Source organism: Tamandua tetradactyla, chromosome 19, assembly GCF_023851605.1.
Source record: "Tamandua tetradactyla isolate mTamTet1 chromosome 19, mTamTet1.pri, whole genome shotgun sequence".
In the NCBI taxonomy this organism is placed as follows: Eukaryota; Metazoa; Chordata; class Mammalia; order Pilosa; family Myrmecophagidae; genus Tamandua; species Tamandua tetradactyla.
In genome coordinates, this window is record NC_135345.1 from 41,544,729 (window position 1) to 41,564,789 (window position 20,061).

The 20,061-nt window shown below is 35.8% G+C and overlaps 1 protein-coding gene across 3 annotated transcripts in view; it reads left to right on the forward strand.

The window, feature by feature from the left end:
* Positions 1–20,061, forward strand: part of UBE2K (ubiquitin conjugating enzyme E2 K) — a 72,301-nt gene that overhangs the window by 46,006 nt on the left and 6,234 nt on the right. For all 3 annotated transcript variants that reach the window (XM_077136637.1, XM_077136636.1, XM_077136638.1), the window contains 2 exons: positions 8,140–8,222; positions 19,121–19,220. In XM_077136637.1, coding sequence (XP_076992752.1) covers positions 8,140–8,222; positions 19,121–19,220 — 183 coding nt within the window. The remainder of the gene's footprint in view (positions 1–8,139; positions 8,223–19,120; positions 19,221–20,061) is intronic.

The window sequence follows — 20,061 nt, forward strand, 5'->3', positions numbered from 1 at the left end:
AATAGAGTGCTCAGATATAGACCCTCTCATCTATGGACATTTGATCTTTGATAAGGCAGTCAAGCCAACTCACCTGGGACAGAACAGTCTCTTCAATAAATGGTGCCTAGAGAACTGGATATCCATATGTAAAAGAATGAAAGAAGACCCGTATCTCACACCTTATACAAAAGTTAACTCAAAATGGATCAAAGATCTAAACATTAAGTCTAAGACCATAAAACAGAGGAAAATGTAGGGAGATATCTTATGAATCTTACAACTGGAGACGGTTTTATGGACCTTAAACCTAAAGCAAGAGCACTGAAGAAAGAAATAAATAAATGGGAGCTCCTCAAAATTAAACACTTTTGTGCATCAAAGAACTTCACCAAGAAAGTAGAAAGACAGCCTACAAATGGGAGATAATATTTGGAAATGACATATCAGATAAAGGTGTAGTATCCAGAATTTATAAAGAGATTGTCCAACTCAACAACAAAAAGACAGCCAACCCAATTACAAAATGGGAAAAAGACTTGAACAGACACCTACCAGAAGAGGAAATACGGATGGCCAAGAGGCACATGAAGAGATGCTCAATGTCCCTGGCCATTAGAGAAATGCAAATCAAAACCACAATGAGATATCATCTCACACCCACCAGAATGGCCATTATCAACAAAACAGAAAATGACAAGTGCTGGAGAGGATGTGGAGAAAGAGGCACACTTATCCACTGTTGGTGGGAATGTCAAAGGGTGCAACCACTGTAGAAGGCAGTTTGGCGGTTCCTCAAAAAGCTGAATATAGAATTGCCATACGACCCAGCAATACCATTGCTGGGAATATACTCAAAGGACTTAAGGGCAAAGACACAAACGGACATTTGCACACCAATGTTTATAGTAGCGTTATTTACAATTGCAAAGAGATGGAAACAGCCAAAATGTCCATCAACAGAAGAATGGCTAAACAAACTGTGGTATATACATACGATGGAATATTATGCAGCTTTAAGACAAGATAAACTTATGAAGCATGTAATAACATGGATGGACCTAGAGAATATTATGCTGAGTGAGTCTAGCCAAAAACTAAAGACAAATACTGTATGGTCCCACTGATGTGAACGGACATTCGAGAATAAACTTGAAATATGTCATTGGTAACAGAGTCCAGCAGGAGTTAGGAACAGGGTGAGATAATGGGTAATTGAAGCTGAAGGGATACAGACTGTGCAACAGGACTAGAGACAAAAACTCAAAAATGGACAGCACAATAATACCTAATTGTAAAGTAATCATGTTAAAACACTGAATGAAGCTGCATCTGAGCTATAGGTTTTTTTTTTTTTTTTACTATTATTACTACTTTTATTTCTTTTCTCTATATTAACATTTTATATCTTTTTCTGTTGTGTTGCTAGTTCCTCTAAACCGATGCAAATGTACTAAGAAACGATGATCATGCATCTATGTGATGATGTTAAGAATTACTGAGTGCATATGTAGAATGGTATGATTTCTAAATGTTGTGTTAATTTCTTTTTTTTTCTTTCCGTTAATTAAAAAAAAAAATAAATGCCACTGTATTGTTTTCTGCTCTTAAAACTTACCTCTTTCAAGATCTTTTGATTCTGCATTTTTGTTGATATAGAACAAGAATAGTAGTACCTTGGGAGAAAATGGCAGAATACAATGGATATGAGTTGAATTATAGATTAATAGGACAACATTTTGAGATACATGTACTAATTGGTCATTAAGAATTAAGAAAGACAAGAAAAGATGTAAAGGGGGTAGTTGATGGTAAAGAACAAGGAAGTTGATGATAAAGAAAAACAAGGAAGAGAGAAAAGATAAAAGAGTGCTAAATCTCACAAAGAATGCTTATAAGACAATTACTTATGTGTACTAGTGGATAATGGAGTGTTCTCTTGAAAATTAATTTATTCACTGAACCATCTGCAAATTCAAAGTTGTTCATTCCTATGTATAGATTTTTATAAAAAGTAAGACTTAATTGCATAATTTCCTGCAAATATAATTGTGTAATATGGTCCTGCATATGTGTATTTGTTTTCATATTTACTATGCAGATTCCTCTATTGATGAAGACCCTTTTAAAAGCAAAATATAGTTCACATATCCTCAGTCCACTTGCCGAAACCATAAGTCTTCTGAAATCTTCAATGATAATTTAAAAGTGTATTTTCTAGTCTTGTTGAAGATATTGAATCAGCTTTTATTTTAAAGTCAGAAAAAGTTGTGGATAGAGATTTGTTTGTTGTACATAAGCCCTTGTTTCCATGTCTAATTGACTATATTTGAGAAAGATCTTGTTTAACCCTTGTTTTAGTTGGTTAATGCTGCTGGAATGCAATATACCAGAATTGGAATGGCTTTTATAAAGGGGATTTATTAATTTACGAGTTTATAGTTCTAAGGCCATAAAAATGTCCAAACTAAGGCACCTTGACTTCGAAGAAGGGCCACATTTCTCTGTCAGCTGGGAAGGCACATAGCTGGCATCTGAGGTGCTTAGTTAGCTTCTCTGGGGCAAAACTCTGGGTTCTGGCTTGCTTAGCATCTCATGGGAAGGCACATGATGATGTCTGTTGGCCCTTTGCCTCCTGGGTATCATTGCTCTCGTGAACCTGCTGGTTCCAGTGACTTCCTCTCTGATGTTCTCCTTGTCCAAAGCATCTCCAAACCTCTGTATCTCTGTCTGCTCTGAACTATTTCTCTCTCTGTGAGCTCTCTTGAAGACTCCAGTAAACTAATTAAAACCTGCTTTGAATGGGTAGCGTCACATCTTCATCAAAAGGTCATACCCACAACTGTGTCACATCTCCATGGAAACAACCTAATCAAGATGCTCCGCCCTACAATATTAGATCAAGAATAATAAAAGCACATGGCTTTTCTAGGGCACATAACAGTTTCAAACCAGAACAGCCCTATAGTGACAAATTTGTCATAGTGTTGATTGCATATTCATTCATTCATTCAGTGTGAGGCACTTCTAGATACTGAGGATGCTGTAGTAATCAGGACAGATGAGGTTCCTTCCAGGGAAGACCGGACAAAAAAGGAATTGATTGCAGGAATGTGGTCAGTACTGTGATAGGTAAGTAGAGGGCACTATGGAAACAGGTCAGGAAGAAATGTGGAAGCTGCAACTTGATGGAAGGATAAGTAGGAGCTAGCTGGGGAGAGGACATAGAGGTGTGTGTTACTGAGAGAAAAATCATGTCTGAAGGCCCGGAGGCAAAAATAATTTTGAATATGACTCACTGCACAGGATTGCGGAATATATGAGTGAAGGTGGGGATTGAGATTTGAGAGGTAGGCTGAAGGTCATGTTAAAAATATGAACTTTATATAAAGGAAATGAAAAGTTATTAAAGGTCCTTAAGCTTTCTCTGGTTTCAATGTGGAGAATAGCTCGGAAGGACCAAGATTGAAGGCAGTGAAGTCAGGATACTGCAGTTATCCAAGTGAAGAATGATAGTTAACTCTAGTGGGGTGGTAGCTTTGTGGATGGAGAAAAATAGATATCATTGAAAATAATAATGTTATTTAAGAAAGGGAAAAAAAGTATAAAATATAGCCAAGAATGAAGGAGTGGACAAGCCGTGGACTGGGAGAAAATATTTCCAAGCACGTATCGGATAAAGGACTTGTAAAAGTTAACGGTAATACAGCAAACAACCCAAGTACAAGATGAACAAAACATCCAAGTAGACACCCTACCAGAGAAGGTACACAGATGGTAAATAAGCATATGAAAAGATGCTCAATATGTATGTCATTAGGGAATTGCAAAAAAGAAAAGAGAGAGAGAGATACTACTACACCCTCATTGAAATGATTAAAATCCAAAACTTGGAGAACACCAAATATTGGTTAGAATGTGTAACAACAGTACACTCAATCATTGTTGGTGGGAATGCAGAATCGTACACCCACTTTGGAAGACATGCTTGGCAGTTTCTTACAAGGCCTACCATACAGTCCAGCAATTATAATCCTAGGGTTTATGACCCAGATGAGTTATGTCCACATAAAAACCTGCACACAGGTGTTTTTAGTTTTTGTTTTTAATTTAAAAAATTTTTTTTAAATACCAAAAAACACCAAACAAACGCAAACATTCTTAACTTTTGGTCATTCTGTTCTACATATATAATCAGTAATTCACAATATCATCACATAGTTGCATATTCATCATCATGATCATTTCTTGGAACATTTGCATCTATTCAGAAGAAGAAATGAAAAGAAAACAGAAGAAAATTCATACATACCATACCCCTTTCCCCTCCCTTTCATTGATCACTAGTATTTCAGTCTAAATTTATTTTAACATTTATCCCTCCTATTATTTATTTTTATTCCATATATTTTACTGATCTGTTGATAAGGTAGATAAAAGGAGCATCAGACACAAGGTTTTCACAATAACACAGTCACATCATGAAAGCTATATCATTATACAATCATCTTCAAGAAACATGGTTACTGGAGCACACAGCTCTACATTTTCAGGCAGTTCCCTCCAGCCTCTCCGTTACATCTTTACTAACAAAGTGCTATCTATTTATATAAGAATAAGAATAACCTCCAGGATAACCTCTCAACTCTGTTTGGAATCTCTCAGCCATTGACACTTTATTTTGTCTCATTTCACTCTTCCCCCTTTTGGTCGAGAAGGTTTTCTCAATCCCTTGATGCTGAGGCTCAGCTCATGCTAGGATTTCTGTCCCATGTTGCCAGGAAGGTCCACACCCCTGGGAGTCATGTCCCACATAGACAGGGGGAAGGTGGTGAGTTTGCTTGTTGTGTTGGCTGGAGAGAGAGGCCACATCTGAGCAACAAAAGAGGTTCTCTTGGAGGTGACTCTTAGACCTAATTTTAAGTAGGCTTGACCTATCCTTTGTGGGGTTAAGTTTCATGTGAACAAACCCCAAGATTGGGGGCTCAGCCTATAGCTTTGGTTGTCTGCACTGCTTGTGAGAATATCAAGAATTCAACTCAGGAGAGTTTAATTTTCCCCCTTTCTCACCATTGCCTGAAAGAGACTTTGCAAATACTTTTTTATTCAGTGTTCAAATCACTCTGGGATTTACCGGGGCATCACTCTGGACAAACCAACAAAATCTCATTCCTGTTCAAGGTTCCATGTACTTATGGTGTTCAGTTAAGCTGTCTACATAAGTTATATTAGAAAATGCACTAGTCAAAATAAAAATTTTATACCAAATAAACATTTTTTGGTTTAATCTTACACATAAGTTGAAATTTTTTAATATTAATTACCATCTATTTTCAGCACCCTGCAGTAATGACATTCCTTTGTTCTTACTCATGCGAAAACATTTTTAAAGTTTGTACATTTAGTCACTGTCATTATACACTCTAGGCATTCCTAGATTATACCATCTCAGGCTTTATCATCTATTTGTACCCCCAGCCCTCCCCCCTCTATCATTCTCACATTAAGCTTCATTCAGTGTTTTAACATAATTGTATTACAGTTAGATAGTATTGTGTGTTTTTACATTCAGTCCTGTTGCTCAATCTATATCCCTTCAGCTCCAATTAACAAATATCTTACCCTGTTTCTATCTTCTGATGGTCTCTGTTACCAACAAAATTCTCCAAGTTTATTCACTAATGTCAGTTAATATCCGTGAGACCATCCTTTGGTTTCTGGTTAATCTCACTCAGCATAATGTCCTTAAGGTCCATCCATGTTGTTATATACTTAATAGCTTTGTTCTTTCTTACAGCTGCATAATAGTCCATCATATGTATATACCACAGTTTGTTTAGCCACTCGTCTGTTGAAGGACATTTTGGTGTTTCCATCTCTTCGCAGTTGTAAACAATGCTGCTATAAACATTGGTGTGCAAATGTCCGTTTGTGTCCTTGCCCTCATGTCCTCTGAGTAGATACCTAGCAATGATATTGCCGGGTCATATGGCAATTCTATATTTAGCTTTTTGAGGAACCGCTAAACTGCCTTCCACAGTGGTTGTACCATTTGACATTCTCACCGATAGTGGATAAGTGTGCCTCTTTCTCCACATCCTCTCTAGTCCTTGTCATTTTCTGTTTTATTGATAATGGCCATTCTGGTGGGTGTGAGATGATATCTTATTGTAGTTTTGATTTGCATTTCTCTAATAGCCAGGGAAGTTGAGCATCTCTTCATGTGCCTTTTGGCCATTTGTATTTCCTCTTCTGAGAAGTGTCTGTTCAAATCTTTTTCCCATTTTGTAATTGGGTTGGCTGTCTTTTTGTTGTTGAGTTGAACAATCTCTTTATAAATTCTGGATACTAGACCTTTATCTGATATATCGTTTCCAAATATTGTCTCCCATTGTGTAGGCTGTCTTTTTACTTTCTTGACAAAGTTCTTTGATGTGCAAAAGTGTATAATTTTGAGGAGTTCCCGTTTATTTATGTCTTTCTTCAGTGCTCTTGCTTTGGGTGTACACACAAGTATTTTTAACAGCTTTATTCGTAATTGCCAAAAACTGAAAGCAACCCAGATGTCCTCCAGTAGGGAATGGATGAACTGTGGTGCATTCATACAATGGAGTATTAGTCAGTGATAAAAAGAAATGAGTTACCCAGCCATGAAAAGACATGGAGGAACATTAAAGGCACATTGCTAATTGAAAGAAGTCAGTGTGAAGAAGCTATATACTGTATAATTCCAACTGTATGTCATTCTGGAAAAGGCAATGCTAAAGAGACAATAAAAACATCAGTAGTTGTCAAGTGTTCTAGGTGAAAGGGGAGGGATGAATATATGGCGCCCAGGGCATTTTAGGGCTTGGGAACTATTTTGAATGGCACTGTAATGGTGGACATATGACAATTAGGTATTTGTCAAAGCCTGTGGAACTCTACAATACAAAGAGTGAAACCTATATGAACTGTGGACTTAACTTAATAGTGTATCCCTGTTGACTCATCAATTGTAAGAAATGTACCACAATGATACATGATGTTAATAACAGGAGAAGTTAATTCTATTAAAAAAATAAAATCCAAACTCCTTGCAAAAAAAAAAGAAAGAAAAGTAAGAAAAAGTAGAAAGTATCCAATTGTTCTTGCTATTTTGAAGTAGTTGGTGGTTTGAAGTGCTTTTGCCGATTATATATGAATTAAAATGGGTAGCCACTGAGAAAGTAGATAGGTAGTGTAAACAGATCAAGAAGTTACAAGCAGAAAAGTGAACGCTGTTTACCTTCTTTCCATTAACAGTTTACATGTGGAGCACATAAGATGAGTTAATTTTTGTAGAGTACTTAAGAATGTTACTTGACCATAGTAATTCATTGTTAAATGAAAGAATTAGAATTCAGGTCATCATGACTATTGGCTGTGTCAGAAACTGTTTTTTAAAAAGAGGTCCTCCAAAAACATGTTAGTAAGAGCTAATGAATTGGATTTCATTTCATGGTGATCTGAAAGATTTATTTCCGTTTTGTTTCTTATTCTTCATTGCTAAGTCAAAGAGTAAGGTGATTGAAGACACAATCCCATCAAGTTCTATGGGGTTGCATTTTGTTCTTTTGCAAACTAGATCTTTAATCTTGGGTAAATTTCTTAAACTCTAATGCACAGTGTTTATATTCAATGCCTGACACATGATAATAGGCATTCAAATTTTTGTCAAATTAAAAGATTTGATAAATATTTATTGCAAAAAGTTAGGAGAAGTCTTACTACTCATTTTTCCATGCATTAATTTTATTACTTTTTCACACCTACTTCCTACCTCACTTTAAGAAGGATGCCACTTACTATTCTCTTCTTTAATTTTCTGTATTGCTTTATCTGCTCAGAAAATGGATTTTATTTTCTATTATATTTCTCATGGGATCAAAAATTATAGTTCATTAATTGTAAACATGTAGTAATTGTTGGGTTTGTTAAAAAGAATGTGCCAGTGATGACATTCAGCTTACCAAATGCTTTGTCTTCTGTACCTACACCTGCCTTCACCAAGGTAAAATGATGTAATATAAGTATGGATAATTTTTTTTTCATCTCTGATTTCGTTTTCTTAATTAATTCTGCTTCTTGTATATGTTTTATTTTTGCTACTTTAAAACTCAAGTGTGCTTTATGTTCTAGGTCCGGTTTATCACTAAAATATGGCATCCTAATATTAGTTCCGTAACAGGGGCTATTTGTTTGGATATCCTGAAAGATCAATGGTAAGAATTTTTAATTCACTTTCTCTCCTCTCTGTATGAATTCCAAGAATAACACTTGAGAGTATTAAATGTGGAATTTCCTCAAAGCATAAGCATTTATTATGCATTCTCTTGGCAATTTTTAAACTTTATGAAGTCTTTTAAGTACATAATTGGAAATGTGTTCTAATTGACATCATAATCTGTTTTCTTTTAGAGGGAGGGGTGCATGAGCCAGGAACAATATAATCTGTTTTTTAAAAGAAATATGTTAGGTAAAGTCAGAAATGCTAGCTTTATATTTTGAAAAGCCTTGGATTTCATTTGTTCCAGTAAATGTGATTCTTTGCTATCTCAGAAAGATATTTGTGAATGTAAGTATTGGAGTAACAAATTCAGCTCTGACTTAAATGAAATGTAGTCAACAAAAATATTAGATGTTGTATTAAATGAGCATAAAGATCTCCCATTGTAAGGAATACTGCTCCTTGAGGCATCTTCATTTGCATAGCACTTTGTAGTGCTTTCCTGTGATTTTTCTGATTTGATTTTTTTAAAACTTTTTATTGTGTAATATAACATATATGCAAAGCAAGAAAAAAGCAATCGTTTTCAAAGCGCTCTTCAACAAGTAGTTACAGGACAGATCCCAGAGTTTGTCATGGGCTACTATACCATCATCTCAGATTTTTCCTTCTAGCTGCTCCAGAACATGGGATGCTAGAAGAAGTGTGTATTTTTTTGTCATCATTTTTTTTCTTTTTTGTTAAAAATAATATATATATAAAAAACAGCAATAAATTTCAAAGCACAGCACAACATTTAGTTGTAGAAAGGTTTCAGAGTATGGTATGTACAGTTCCACAATTTTAGGTTTTTACTTCTAGCTGCTCTAAGATGCTGGAGACAAAAAGAAGTATCAGTATGATGATTCAGCAGTCATACTCATTTGTTAAACCCTACCTTCTCTGTATAGCTCCACTATCACCTTTGATCTTTCTGTCCCACTGTTTAGGGATATCTGAGCTATGCTCAGTCTACCTTTTTCATGTTGGAAGGGCTGTCAATAATAATTGGGAGATGGAACTAGCTGATGTTTTGGAAAGGCTGGCCCTTCTACGTTTCAGGACTTATCTGGTTCAGGGACCCATCTGGATTTTGTAGGTTTCTGGAAAGTTACTCTAGTGCATGGAACCTTTGTAGAATCTTATATATTGCCCTAGGTGTTCTTTCGGACTCTATTTGAACTCTCTTAGCTACTGATACCTCATGTGTTACACTTCTTTCCCCCTTTTTGGTCAGGATGCATTGTTGATGCCACAGTGCCAGGGCCTCTGATTTGAATTTTTTTTTTAATTCTAAACTTTATTTTCACTCCAGACAAAGAAATAAAAAGAAAAAAGGAAAAACTCATACATCCCATACCCCTTATCCCTTCCCTCTTATTGACCCACTAGTATTTTAATCTACCCAATTCGTTTTATCCCTGATTTGATTTTAGCATAGTATTTTTTTAAAAAAAATAGCAACAAACACAAACATCTTAACGTATGATCATTCCATTCTACATATGTATTAATAATTCCATTCTACATATGTAATTAATAATCACATAGTTGCATATTCATCATCATGATAATTTCTTAGAACATTTTCATCAATTCAGAAAAAAAAAAGACAACAGAAAAAAATTCAAACATACCATATCCCTTACCCCTCCCTTTCATTGATCACTAACATTTGCATAGCATTTTTAGAGTTGTTACTCTGAAGTTAAATACAGTAGATTCAAATCCCGACTCTGCCATTTATTTATTAGGTTATGTGGGCCTGAGCAAGTTACCTAGTCTGTGTTCCTTGGTTTCCTCATTTGTAAAATGGGAGTAATAATAATAATACTTGCAATATAGGCTTGTTGAGAGGATTAAATGAGTTATTTTATGTAATTCTCTTAGAACAGAGACTCCCATATCCAAAGAACGATAAAGATCTTGAGTTTAGGCAAAATATAGGTGTTATTTACTTAGCTCATTATTGTACAGGTGGAAAAGCTGAGAAGTATTATTAAATAAAAGACATTTGGATTGGAGGAGAAATGAATAAAATTAGAAAAGATTGAGTGGATATACATTAGGAACTCTTCTCCAATTTTATAGGAAAGGAAGGAAGGAAAATAGAGAAACAGTGGTGGCAGTTCATGGAGCCAAGACCATATTTAATGTGCCTAGGCTGGCTGCATGATCTTTAAATTATGTTTAATTCAGTAAGGAAAGAGTGGAACCAGAATAAGGTAAAATGGGAATGACAACATTTAATACATGGGTGATTTGGTTATTCGGTAACTGGATAAACAGACTAAAGTTGCTCATTTTGTTTTCTTTTGCTCTTACATTCCATGTCTGAATAAATCACCCTTGGCAGATCATCTCTTGGGATCTTGTTTCTTGATCTTTATTCCATACTGTTATACATTGAACAGTAGGGAATAGGCCTAATTATCTTCTCAGTCATTCTTTTGCTTTGTAACTTTTGGCAGTTTATTGACCGTCTAGGTCTTGGCCTTCCTATCTATAAAATTATTTTCAAGGCCTCTCATAGTTCTGTCATTCAGTGATACTAGTGAATATTTGCAGTATTAACGACATCATACTTTTTCATTAGACTTCTGTTTACCTTCCCTTCCTATTTCTATTCCCATTTTCCTTAACTCGTTCCTCTTCATTTCCTGAAGTTTTGCACTTTAGAATGCCTCAGAGCCAACTTGTAGACCTCTGTACCTTTTTTTGTGTACTCGTTTCTTTGGTGAACTCATTTTTTCACCATGTATATACTGTCAACCAGCAAATTTATCTTTCCTGAATTCCAGGAATGCACATCCCACTACCTGCTTAACATTTCTTCTTGAATATTTAATGGGCATCTCAAACTTAAACATGTCAGAAACTGAACGAATAGTCCTCTAACTCCAAATCTCCTTCTCCTTTAGAGTAACTTCCCCATCCGACTTACAGTCACCTCCATCCTTGCAGTTGCTCAGACCAAAATCTTGTCAGGATTGTTGATTCTTCTTCTTTCTCTGGTGCCCTATTGCCTGTCTACAAATATTGGTGGTGAAGCCTCCAAAATCTTATTAGCAGCACCACTACTATCACTCTACCTTTATCCAAACTGCATTACTTCTTGCCTAGATGATTGCAGTAGCCTTCCTTCCTTCTTCTAACTTCACCAGAAAACTCTCCCTCCCTCTCTTTATAGATCAAATAAGCAAAACTCCATACTAAACTTTCCAGTGGCTTTCCTTTTCGCTTAGTTAGCCAACAGTATGGCCACTTCTTATTATTTCCTATAACTGGTTGAAAGAGTGTGGTGTATATGAAGGAAGATAATTTGAATTTATGTAGCGAAACATTTTATGAGCTATTCTTTTTCATGAGACAAGTGAAATCGCCTAGTACATTTATTTCTTAATATAATGTGGTTTCCACAATACCATTTGTGGAAACTGTTTTCTGATAATCTTTTCCTGTTGAAACTAAAATGGATTAAAGTTTTCCATTTACTTGGGGAAAAATAGCAACATAAAAATTTCACTCAATAATGCTGGCCATCCAAAAAACATGAATAGACACTTTGCTAAAGAGAATGTTTAAATTGTCAGTACACTTTGCATACACTTTGCACAGCGTCATTAGTGAATGTAAATTAGGAAATGTAAATTAGGATCACATTTAGATACCACTGCTCACCTGCAGATGCTGGTGGGAATATGTCGTTCAGCCACTTATATTGTACAGTATCGATCAAGATAAAAGTGTGCCTTCTGTATGGTCCAGCACTTTGGCTTCTAGGTATATATGAGTACATATATCCATCAGAAGACCTGTGCAAGAATATTCATAGCAGCTTTCTTCATAATAGCCCCAAATTGGATATAATTCAAATGTCTATCAGCAAGAGAATGGATATATTATGGTATATTCATACAATGAAACATTTCATAGCAGTAAAAAACAATATACTGTTGACACACGCAAACAGCATCGATGATTCTCACAGCATGTTGAATGACAAAAGCCAGGTACAAAGGAATACACAATGTATGATTCCTTATTTATGAAATTCAAGATCAGCCCAAACTAATATATGGTCTCAGAAATTAGTAGAATGAGGGTTATGAATGGGAGGGTTAAGAGTGATGTTTTATCCCGGTTCTCAGTGTATATGGTAGTTACATGAGTGTATTATACAGATATAAAATTTAATCTAGCTATGCAAGCATCTTACTCTGCTTATTATGTCTTAGTTAAAGAAAATTGGAACCTAGATTAAAACCTGTTATAATAGCAGTACTTAGTCTGAAATTGTAAGTGTATTTCTAGATTCTGAGACAATGAGTTGTATATGTATAAACTGATATTTCCGTATAACTTGGAGTACCTCTGTGACACCTAAGATTCAGAGCTGGAGTTCTGCAACTCTGAAAGTCAGCATTAAAGTAATCAAAAGAGATCAGGGTTCAATTAAAGATAAAAATAAAGCCAATTTGGTTGGGACTAAGATAAATCAGAATACAGGGCAAAAGATGATAGTGTACGTACTTTAGAGCTTCCCCTACTGTATGAGGCCAAAGCCAGAAAAATTTATTGTGTCTAGAACCTAAATTTTCTGTAACACAGTCTAATCAACCTGGCTCAATAGCTCATTTAAACAACCCAAACACCGGAGGCCAGAATGGAAACGAGTCCTTGCAATTCCATATAGCTTAATGTAATATTCAGAGACAACCCAGACTATGGTAGATTGATAATTTGAAAGTTTTGGTATATTTGGTCTTAGAGAGAGAGGGGTCTCATCTGAGCAACAAAAGAAGTCCTCCGTGGGTGACTCTTAGGCATACCTATAAGTATACTAAGCTTCTGCATTACATACATAAGCCTCACAAGAGCAAGCCTCAAGATCAAGGGCTAGGCCTATGATTTGGGTGTCCCTGATGCTTGGCACAGTATCAGGGATTTTCCCGGTGGTAAAGTTTAATAGTTTCATGTTTTTTCTCCCATCCCTCAAGGAACTTTGCCTGTATCTTTTCATTGTCTGCCTAATATACTCTGGAATGTATTCAGATATTACATTAAGCTATAGAGAGGATTAATGGCCCTCATTCTTATTCTGGGCTCCCTATATTTTGATTGTTTAAATGTGATATCTAGACAGGTTGAGTTAGATTATGTGCTATAGAAATTTAGGTTCTGGATAAGGTAAACCTTTCTTCCTTTGGTCTCAAGAATAGGTGAGGTTCTAAAATATAGACAATGTCTTCCTTACCCCTGTGTTCTGAATTACCTTAATCCCAACCTGATTGCCTTCGTTCTTACCTCTGAATACCAGGTTATACATGTATAAAACAGCCTTTCAAAATCCGGAAGTAATAATTACCACTCTGGACAAAATGTGACTGCTACAAGAACAGGCCCTTGTTTTCTTATAAGTATTTTTCTAAATGAGACCATATAATAATTGCTCTTCTGTTTCTGGCTTACTTTGTCTCACCAAATGTCCCACAGTTTCATTCACAATGTTACATGCCTCCAACTTCATTCTTTTCCGTTTATGTATGTAGCGGAGAAGCTTAGCCTCCCTATAGGTATGCTTCGTTCCTTTCTTGTATGTAGTGAAGAAACTTAGCTTACCTATAGGTATGCTTAAGAGTTACTTCCAGAGTATGTATATATACCATCGTTCGCAAATCCTAGCTCATCCCAGGATTTCTGTCCCACATTACCAGGGAGATATACACCTCTGGGAGTTATGTCCCACATAGGAGGTGAGGGGAGGGCACTGTATGTAGTGGAGAAGCTTAGTCTACCCATAGGATGACTGACTACTTCTCAGTCAGTGCATCCTTCAGCCACCTGCATTCTTTAGGCATCATGTATAAAAAATAAATATCCAGAGTCCACAGTCCAGAAACACTGTCAGTTTTAGATAATTTCATTATTCCCAAGAGAAAGTGACCACCAGTATTTCCATTTACCCAGTTTATTTTAACCTTTGTCCCCCCTATTATTTGTTCTTTCTCCATCCATATTTTTTACTCACCTGTCCCATTCCCTAGATAAAAGCATCAGACACAAGGTTTTCACAGTCACACAATCCACATTATAGAAACAATATCATCATACAGTCATCTTCTAGAATCAAGGCTACTGGAATACAGCTCAACAGTTTCCAGTACTTCGCTCTAGCTGCGCTAATACACCATAATCCCCAAAGGTGTATCTATATAATGTGTAAGCATAACCACCAGGATAACCTCTCAACTCTGAAATCTCATAGCCACTGAAACTATTTTTTATCTCATTTTTCTCTTCCTCTTTTTGGTCAAGAAGACTCTTTCAATCTCTTGATGCCAATCCTAGCTCATCCCAGGATTTCTGTCCCACATTACCAGGGAGATTTACACCTCTGGGAGTTATGGCCCACGTAGGAGGTGAGGGAAGGGCACTGTATGTAGTGGAGACGCTTAGCCTACCCATAGGTATGTCTAAGAGTTACTTCCAGAGGACCTCTTTTGTTGTCAGATATGGCTTCTCTCTGAGCCCAACTCTGCAAGTGAAATCATTGTCCTCCCCACTACGTGGGACAGTGACTTTCAATTCGGCAATGAAAGTCTCCCTGGCAGTGTGGGAGATGACTCCCAGGAATGAGCCTGGCCCTGGCACCATGGCATCAACGATGCCATCCTGACTAAAAGGGAGAAAAGAAGTATGTTAAGTATCAGTGGCTGAGAGAGTTCAAATAGAGTTGAGAGGCTACGCTGGAGGTTGCTCTTATGCATGTTTTAGTTAGACATTGCTGCTTAGCTTGCCAAACCCCAACCATTCCAGCCAATCCTAAAGAACACCTAGGGCATTATATAAAATTCTACAAAGTTTCCATGCACTAAGGTAACTCTTCAAAACCTACTACCTCCAGATGGTTCCATGGACCACCTAAGTCCTGAAATGCAGAGGGGCCAACCTCTCCAGAACAACTAGATCCATCCCCCTATTCCGTATTATCGATAGCCCCTTTCAACAGGAAAAAGTTAGAATGAGCATGGCCCATATACCCTTAAAGATTGGGAGACAGATCAAAGGTGATAGTGGAGTTATACAGAGAAGGTCGGGTTTAACAAACGAGTATGAGTGCTGAATCATTGTGCTGATATTTCTTTTGCCCCCAGTGCTTTAGAGCAGCTAGAAATAAAACCTAAAATTGTGGAATTGTAACACATTAAAAATAAAAAAGTTTTGGTATAGTCCCTTGAGGGACTGGATAAAAAATGTTGAAATATTAAATTTTACCATCTGGGAAACCCCTGTTACTCTATCAAGTATTTGAGACTCCCAAGAAAATAGGCCAAGCCCTTGATTTTGAGCCTTGCCCTAATGAAACTTATTTTTGTAACAGATAAATTAAGGCTCCCTATACCTGAAAGTTGCTTCCAGGAAATCTCTTTGGTTGCTCGGATATGATCTCTCTCTGTAAGCCCAACTCTACAAGGAAAATTATTACCCTCCCCCCGAATGAGACATGATATTCAGGGGTGAGAGGCTCCCTGGTGATAGGGGACATGACTCCTGAGGTTGAACCTGGCCCTGTCACCATAGGATTAACAATGCCTTTTAATTTCCCTAATATATCAATACACCTAAAAGGGTATAAAGAAATGTAACAAAAGGTGTCAGTGCCTAAGAGAGTTCAGATGGAGTTGAGAGGCTCTTCTGGAGGCTACTCTTATGCAAGCTTTAGCTAGATATTGTCAGTTGGCTTGGTTTGCCATATACCGACAAACATCATTCCTGTTAACCCTAAAGAACACTGAGGGCTCTAACTGAGACTCTATAAAAGTTTCATGTACTAAGTTTACTTTACTGAAACCTATAGCCTCCAGAGGGTTCCTAGGCCAGATAAATCCTAAAACTCAAAGGGGCCCACCTCTTCAAGTATATCAACTGATTCTGTTCCTCTGTCCTACATTGTTGATAGCCCTTTTCAACACAGAAAAGTTAGAATGTGTACAGCCCAAAGACCTTTGTAGATTGGGAATACAATCAGAGGAGAAGGAGGAGTTATAATAGAGAAGAGAGTATATATGACTGCTGAATCACTAGAATATTCCTTTTAGCTTCCAGTGTTTGGGAACAGCTAGAAGGAGAAACTTGAAAGTGTGAAGTGATAACCCATACCACATTTTGAAATCTATTCTGTAATTACTTGTTAAAATGAACTTTGGAAATTATTGCATTTTTTTGTATATATTTTATATTTGACAATAAAAACGTTTTAAAATGTTTTTATTGTGAGAAAGTTGCAGTCTCTTTAAGAAGCATTCAGTGTTTTGAGTAAAAACATTGATTATTCATTGATGATCTTCCAGAAGATCTTTCACAGAAAAATTAGTCTTATAATATGGAAAAATGCACATGATTATTCTACATATTAGGGCCCTACTGAGTCCTTGTGAATATTAGTCACAGTAACTGTGTGTATTGATTTGAGGCTTGAGGAAAGTTGGTTTAGTGTATAGATTTCCTAGATACATCATCCACAGATAAATTTGCTAACACATTTTGAAATATCATACTCTTGTTTACCAGCTAGGATTTGCTTTTAAGTAGAATTAAGGTAATTTTATACATCAATTCATAAAAATCTCAGTGCAGTATACATTTAATCCGTACTTTGAAGAAAAGAATAAATGGAATAGAAGCAGAGATTTTGTTTTCAGTTGTAATTTTTTTACATTATAGAACTTAGATTTTAAAATTAGAAGGATGCACAGATGGTTCAGTGGTAGAATGCTCGCCTTTCATGGGGGAGACCTGGGTTTTGGTTCCTGGGCCATGCACCGCGCTTCCGCCCCCCAAAGAGCAGGTGGATTTTTTATGAAATAAAAAAGAAACAGGAAAAAAAAAGATAAAATTATTGTCAAGCTTTCAAAAAGTAAATATTTATGAAAGTGATACTGTTTTTCAGCCGTTTTAGGGTTGGAAGAGTAAATTTTGCTGACATAATCTTTCTTATCAGCTAATTCTTTTGTCAATTTACCATTGATTTTTGTGTTCAGTTTTTTTTATAACTTTGCATTAAATTTCTTTTCAGACAACTGATACTTAATGTATGAATTAAGATTTTGTTTAAAGTAATATCATGGGTTTCAAAAGTAGGATGTTTAGATAATTCCATTGTGGTATTAGGTAGCTAGCCTAACTTATATTTTCCACTTCTGTGATATCTTGTGCTTTTGTCTCTTTTTTTTTTTTTGTGGTGGGTGGTTGTCAGCTTCATACTGATATATCTAGCCAGCTTTTGAAACACATGTACCTTTAAATGCTCTTTTGGAAATTACTCAAAGATAAAATCAATGAGAGTACTTTTCTCCTAATAAAGAAAGCATTTCCCCCTATTGCAGTGATAATGTTAGGATAAGAATAAGCATTTATGGACTAAATTTGGCCTTTTATATTTTGACTCCTGAAACAAGATTGTCTGTACTAAAGATGTTAGGATTGTTGGTTGAAAATAGTATGTGTAAGCTCTTAGGGAAATTTAGGACCTTGCTCTAGAGAAATACTTTCTACATTCCCTGCCTTATTTCAGAACTAGAAATTTCCATTACATAAACTATATAGAAGTTTGAAATGTTTTAAAATCCTGTTTTCTTTTAAATGCTAGTTTAGCATTCAGCTTAACTATCAACTATGATGCTCAAAGAGCATCATGACCAATTTCTTTTCTTATTCCTATAGCTTCTCTAAAAGGATAAATAGATTAATAAAATTTTTGTTCAAACAGCATTTTAGATATAAAGCCATTTAAAGTGTAATTTTTTATCTGTATAAAATACGGACCATCTGATGTGGTATTCATTTTAATTTGTTGTTTTAGAAAAGCCTTTCTCAAGTGGCTTAAGCTGATAGGACCTAAGGCAGTAATCTTCAAACAGTGTTCATCACAGTTATTTGGAACCCCTGTTAAAATACTGGCAGAGTTTCTGATTCAGTTTGTCTGTTGGGGGGCTTGATAATTTGTATTTCTTACAAGTTCAGCTTTTCTCCCAAGAATCAAAGGTTAATTAACAACTTTGGAAAAATTGTGAAAATTGTCACTCAATAATTTTCTATGTTTTGTAGTTCAGACAAGGAACCCAGTTAGAAAAGAAGGTTTAGAATGAACTGATTTGCATGGTAAAAATAAGGACACGGTTTAATATTCTTGAACATTTAAAATATTTCATTTTGATGTGTGTTATGTTTATAAATATTTCAGTATTAATTGTCAAATAACTTTTTATCAGAAAATGCCAGAAATCCTTGCTGAATAGGTAGGTGTCCAAGTTTTAGATCAATGTTTGCTTCAGAAATAATATTTAGAAGGAAGAATTAAGTAATATAAGTAGAAAACCTACTCTTTTTCTAAAATGTTGTTGCATGATTTCAGCCTTTCTTGAAAGTAAATGATACTTGCTTTATAATATCTTATTTACTTTTGGAGTACCATTGAAATTAAGTTACACAGGCTATTGATACTAATAGTTTATCACTTTAGTTTAAATTTATTCCTACAGCTATCAGTAGAAAGAAAGTTAATAAAAGTGACAAACAGAATGTTGACAACATAAGGAATAAACAAGACCCTTTCAGGATGGCTCAGATTGTCTTGAGAAACAAAAAGACTCATTGTAAAGCAGAAAAAGACATAATGAGCAGATACGTAATTATCAATTTTCATAACTTAACTCTAAGATTAAGATAACATCTAGATTACGTCCAGCTCCAGTAGTTTTTAAATATTTGTAATACTCAGAAAACATTAATATTGTTTTACCATGCAGACCCCTCTTAACACCAGGGTTCTTTTCCTGCTTTTAATTTTAGGGCGGCAGCAATGACTCTCCGCACGGTATTATTGTCATTGCAAGCATTGTTGGCAGCTGCAGAACCAGATGATCCACAAGATGCAGTAGTAGCGAATCAAGTAAGATGGCTGCTTTTGAAACACTTTGTGTGCACTTCCTTGTGAGCCTTTACTTTAGTGTTTGCGTGTGCGTACTCTGTAGAAATTAAATTTAGAAATGATTTCCCTATCTTTTAGTGAGATTACCGTGTCAGATATTGTAGAAAAAACGTTCTCGGCTTTTTTTTTTTTTTTAAGAATCTAGTAACATTCTGATTTTGTGAATACATTTTAGTAATTATTAATATCTCAGTAGTAATTACTATTGAGCTCTCAGACTGTTTTTAAAAGTCTATGCAGTATCATGTCTTTTTCTCTGTGCTACACTTAGCTAAGAGGCTGATAAGAGTCTTTTTCTATATGATCCAAAGAGAGGCACTCTTAACTCGTTCACAGTCCATTAAATGGTCCACAGCGTGGGGAACCACAAAACAAAGCTGCTGTGCCTCTGTTCTGCCTTAACTAGACTGGAGGGAAAGAAGTAGAGGGGATTCAATGGAGACTGAACACAACAGCCTATTAATTTTCTGTGACATAGTTCTTAACCATAGCAGGAAGGTTAGCTGCAAAAAGAGGGTCTCCACAGAAACGCCATTTCAGTTCTGTTTTTTTACATTTTAAGGAACGATTAAGTTATATATACTTGCAGGTAGTGGTAAGTTCTCATCTTTAAATCGTAGCTTTCCCCTTTAATAGTTATCCGTTCTTTATGAGTACACTGATGCTTAATAAGGCTTCTGCACCAACAGAAAGATTCTGCACATTTGTCACATTTATAAGGGCCTTCCTTCGTTATGAACGACCTCATGTCAGTCAAGATTTGCCTTGAAACCAAAAGTTTTCACATTCTCTAGATTGAAAT